Source organism: Agelaius tricolor, unplaced genomic scaffold (assembly GCF_023055355.1).
Source record: "Agelaius tricolor isolate 1412-34295 unplaced genomic scaffold, bAgeTri1.0.p SCAF_30, whole genome shotgun sequence".
Classification (NCBI taxonomy): Eukaryota; Metazoa; Chordata; class Aves; order Passeriformes; family Icteridae; genus Agelaius; species Agelaius tricolor.
This window is the reverse complement of record NW_027269290.1, coordinates 5,396,445-5,401,473: the sequence shown is the minus strand read 5'-3', so window position 1 is coordinate 5,401,473 and position 5,029 is coordinate 5,396,445. Positions and strand designations below refer to the sequence as shown.

The following is a 5,029-nucleotide window of genomic DNA, read 5'->3' as shown; positions in this document are numbered from 1 at the left end:
GGCTGTCTGTCCCCTCTGGGTTTGTGGCTGTCTGTCCCCTCTGGGTTTGGGATTTGTCCCCTCTGGGTTTGGGTCTGTCTGTCCCCCTGGGTTTGGGGCTGTCTGTCCCCTCTGGGTTTGGGTCTGTCTGTCCCCCTGGGTTTGGGGCTGTCTGTCCCCTCTGGGTTTGTGATTTGTCCCCTCTGGGTTTCTGGCTGTCTGTCCCCCCAGGGTTTGGGTCTGTCTGTCCCCTCTGGGTTTGGGGCTGTCTGTCCCTCCCGGGGCTGTCTGTCCCCTCTGGGTCTGTGATTTGTCCTCTCTGGGTTTGGGGCTGTCTGTCCCCTCTGGGTTTGGGATTTGTCCCTTCTGGGTTTGGTGCTGTCTGTCCCCTCTGGGTTTGGGTCTGTCTGTCCCCCCCCACCCAGGGCTGGCCCCACACCCAGCCCTTGGTGACACCCCAGGTGCTGTGACCCCGGCCAGGTGCAGGATGTGTCCCCTGGGCTGGCTGGGGGTGGCCACCCTGTGCCTGGGGACGCTTTGGGCTGTGCCAGCCAAGGACAGGAGGAAGGTGGAGAAGCCCAAGGCTGAGCTGAGCCTCTTTGAAAACCTGGATTTGGAAAACTACGACGTGACCTTGGAGAGCTACGGGGACATCCTGGACCTGAGCAACTACGAGGAGCTCTACGACTACGGGGACCTTGTCCCCAAGGTGAGGGGGACACAGGAGAGCCCCTGGCTGCATCCTGGGACAGGGATTTGGTGCCAGGGACGGATGTGGCACCGCAGGGGCAGCAGCCCTGGCAGCTCTCCCGGGGTTGGGGAAGGTTTTACCCGAGCCAAACCCCTGCCAGCTCTTGGATGTGAGGATTCCTTCATCCCTCTGGGCCAGGAGGGCTGTGGGGTTCCTTGGAGAGCTTGGAGGGATTTCCAAGAAGGAATCAATGATCCCAACCCAGTGACCCTGACTGGTGCCACCCACCCCAGAGGGGACAAATCACCCCCAGCTCACACCCAGCCGTGCTTGCAGATCGAGGTTGGCACTTTGGCTCCTCGCCCCAAGGACCCCAAAACCCTCCCAGAGCTGGCTGAAACCACGGCTGGAACCCCCAATCTGCAGCCCCCAAGCAGTGCAGGCCCCGTGCCCCCGGCGCCCATCCCCAGGCAGGGTGAGTTGTGCTCCCTTGCAATTCATCCCCACATCACACAGGTGGAGTTTTGGGGGGGAAAAAATTGAATTCTGGTGCTGCCAGCAGCTCTTTGCAGGGTTCTGGGCTTGAGTCTGCTCACAGGAGGGCTGCAGAGAGAGAAATTGCTGGGAAAAAATGAACTCCAGCAAAGCAGTGACGCTTTAATGAGCAGAGGCTTTGTGACAGTGGCAATTAGATTAGTGACAATTAAAATCCTGCAGCGAGGATAAATATCTTTATTCCTTTTCTGTCACTCCAGGCTGGGAAAAATTAAGAGGGAGGAGAAAGGAAATTGGTGCTGAGCTGCTCTGAACCCCCCTGGAAGGGGTTTGGGAACCTCGGGGGAGAGGAGGGGGTTCAGGTGTGGGGGGTGGGCTCGGTTTTACCCCTCCTGCCCCCCGTGCTGGGGCCTTGGGGGCAGCTGGGACAGATTTTTTCTTGATTCAAAAGAATTTTCTTGAGTTTTGCCTCCTCCAGTGGGAAAATTAAAGGGGCCAGGAGAGCTTTGGGTATAAAAAGCTGAATCTGGGGGCTTTAATCTCCCTTCCTCCTGCAGGAGGGGTTTGATCCTAGGCACTTCATTTATTTATGGGGGTTTTCTTATTGCTGGGAGTTTCTGGCCCTTCCCTGGATGATGCGGGGCTGTGACAGCTCTGGGTGTCACCAGCTCTGTGTCCCCATGGCAGGGTGGGCACATCCCACTGTTCTGGGGTCTTTTATGGGGTCAGGGGGCTGCGACAGCTCTGGGTGTCACAAACTTCACGTCCTCATGGCAGGGTGGACAGATCCCAGTGCTCTGGGGTATTTTATGGGATCAGGGAGCTGTGACATCTCTGGGTGTCACAGGCCTCATATCCCCACAGCTGGGTGGGCTCCTCCTGCTGTTCTGGGGTAGTTTATGGGGTCAGGGGGCTGTGACAGCTCTGGGTGTCACAAACTTTGTGTCCCCACAGCCAAGTGGGCTCCTCCTTCTGTTCTGGGGTATTTTATGGGGTTAGGGGGCTGGGACAGCTCCGTGTGCCACAGATCCATGTCCCCACAGTAGGGTGTGCTCCTTACGCTGTTTTTGGGTATTTTATGGGGTCAGGGGGCTCTGGGTGTTACAGACCCATGTCCCCATGGCAGAGTGGGCTCCTCCCGCTGCTCTGGGGTATTTTATGGGGTCAGTGCTTGTTTCCAGGGCTGCCCAGCTGCCTGCTATGCCTGTGCCTGGGCAGCTCGGTGTACTGCGACGACGCGGGGCTGGAGCAGATCCCGGCGCTGCCCCCGGACACCGCGTACCTGTACGCCCGCTTCAACCGCATCGGGGCCGTGCGCGCCGCCGACTTCCGCAGCCTCGGTATGTCGGGGTCGCCAGCAGGAAAATCCCACCTCTCCAACGACGCTGGGCAAACCAACAGTCCATCAAATTTCTTTTCCCCTATAAAAGAATGCAAAACAATCAGTTATTTACAGAAAGCGCGTGAGGAAGTTTGTTACAAGGATGTAAGCATTAGAAAATCTTAAAAAGTCAGGGCGGCAGAGAATAAACCACCCTGGCTTTGTCCCTGTCCTCCTCCCGCCCTCAGAGAAGCTGAAGCGCATCGACCTGAGCAGCAATTCCATCTCGAGGGCGGACGCGGACGCGTTCCGGGGGCTGCCCAGCCTGCAGGAGCTGCTGCTGCCCGAGAACCTCCTGACGGCGCTGCCCGAGCTGCCCCGCAGCCTCGTGCGCCTGGACGCGCGCCTGAACCGCATCCCCAGCGCCGGGCTGCGCCCCGAGGCCTTCCGGGTGCGCCCCGCGCCTGGGGGGCTCTGCCCGACACGGGGGGACAGGGGCGTGGAGGGAGGGGAGAAGGGGGTGAACTCCAGGGGGGTCAGATCCTGGGGGGTCAGCTCCAGGGGGTTGTTTGTAGGGGGGTCATCTCTAGGGGGTTCATCTTAAGGGGTTCATCTCTAGGGGGTTCATGTTTAGGGGGTTCATCTTTAGGAGGTTCGTTGGTTCATCTCTTGGGTGTTCATCTCTTGGAGGTTCATCTCTAGAGGGTTCATTGGTTTATCTATTGGTGGTTCATCTCTGGGGGGCTCATCTCTTGGGGGTTCATTGGTTCATCTCCTGGGGGTTCATCTTTATGGGGTTCATCTTTAGGAGGTTCATTGGTTCATCTCCTGGTGGGGTCATCTCTATTGGGGTTCATCTCTATGTGGTTCATGTTTAGGGGGTTCATCTTTAGGAGGTTCGTTGGTTCATCTCTATTGGGGTTCATCTCGTGGGGGTTTATCTTTAGGGGGTTCATCTCTTAGGAGTTCATCTCCAGGGGGTTCATCGGTTCATCTCCTGAGAGTTCATCTCTTGGTGGTTCATCTCTAGGGGGTTCATCTCTTGGGGGTTCATCTCTATGGGGTTCATTTCCAGGGGGTTCATTGGTTCATCTCTTGGGGGTTCATCTTTATGGGGTTCATCTTTAGGAGGTTCATTGGTTCGTCTCTTGGGGGGGAGTCATCTCTGTTGGGGTTCATCTCTAGGAGTTCATCTCTTGGGGGTTCATTGGTTCATCTCTAGGGGTTCATCCCTACTGGGGTTCACCTCTGCCCTCTCCCCGCAGGACCTGAAGCAGCTGCAGTTCCTCCATCTCTCCGATAACCAGCTGGATTTTATCCCAGTGCCCCTTCCCGAGAGCCTGCGCTCCCTGCACCTCCAGGTGGGATGGGTTTTGCCCGAGTTTAGCAGATCCCACCTCTTCCTCCCCCTTCTCCTCCTCCTTGTCCTCCTCTTCATTGTCTTGGTCCTGGTCCTTGTTCTTGTTCTGGTCCTTGTCCTGGTTCTGGTTCTGGTCTTCCTCCTTATCCTCATTGTCCTAATCCTGGTCCTGGTCCTATTCCTAGTCCTTTTCCTAGTCCTGATCTTGGTCCTGGTCCTGGACTGGTTCTGGTCCTCCTCCTCATCCTTGCTGTCCTCGTCCTGGTCCTGGTTCTGGTCCTGGACTGGTTCTGGTCCTCCTCATCCTTGCTGTCCTTTTCCTGGCCCTGGTCCTGGTCCTTTTCCTGGTCTTGGTCCTGGTCCTGGTCCTGGTCCTTTTCCTTTTCCTCGCCCTGGTCCCAGTCCCGGTTCTGGTCCTGGTCCTCCTGCCCCTCCTCTCCTGCTCCCTCTGACCCGGCTGTGCCCGTGTCCTGTCCCCGCAGAACAACAACATCCAGACGATGCACGAGGACACGTTCTGTGACAGCCAGGAGCAGGGCCAGATCCGCCGGGCGCTCGAGGACATCCGCCTGGACGGGAACCCCATCAACCTCAGCCTCTTCCCCAACGCCTTCTCCTGCCTGCCCCGCCTGCCCACCGGCCGCTTCTCCTGAGCCCCCACAGCTGCGAGTGCAGGAAAGCGTTCCCAGCTCCCGCCCCAGAGCGCTCAGACCCTGCTGCTCCATGGAAAATGTGATTAAAGTGGAGGTGTTCCACCCCAGGGTGAGCTCGGTGCTGGGGCAAACACGTAAAATAAAAATAAAATGAAATAAAGATTTGAAAATGCATTCAAAGCATTTGACAGTGAAAGCAGCTGGGAGCCCTCACCCAGCCCCAGCCCAGCAGTTTTTGCTTGGATTTGCAAAGATGGGGTTTCCCTGTGTCCCGTTTCTTCCTCCATTCCCTCCAGAGCCTCAGGGAGATCCTGAGATCCTGGTCAGGGTGTCCTGGCCAGGGACCAGGAGCTGCATTGCCCCCGGGAGGTGACACTTTGGCCACCTCAGGTGTGATCTGTCCCTGGTGCAGCTCCAGGGGGGTGTGGCACATCCAGGTGTGAACTGGGCACAGCTGGACTGTCCCCGTGAGCTCCCAAAGAGGGTGAAACCCAAAATCCCAGCACAGGGCAACTGGAATCTTCCATCCC

The 5,029-nt window shown here is 57.7% G+C and overlaps 1 protein-coding gene across 1 annotated transcript; it reads left to right on the top strand.

The window, feature by feature from the left end:
* Positions 1–426: 426 nt before the first annotated feature.
* Positions 427–4,638, top strand: OPTC (opticin). The gene is made up of 6 exons (XM_071450207.1): positions 427–688; positions 1,007–1,145; positions 2,347–2,505; positions 2,735–2,937; positions 3,752–3,847; positions 4,329–4,638. Exons 1-6 carry the CDS (start codon positions 467–469, stop codon positions 4,497–4,499), a joined length of 990 nt encoding a protein of 329 aa, XP_071306308.1. The 5' UTR covers positions 427–466; the 3' UTR covers positions 4,500–4,638.
* The last annotated feature ends 391 nt before the right edge of the window (positions 4,639–5,029 follow it).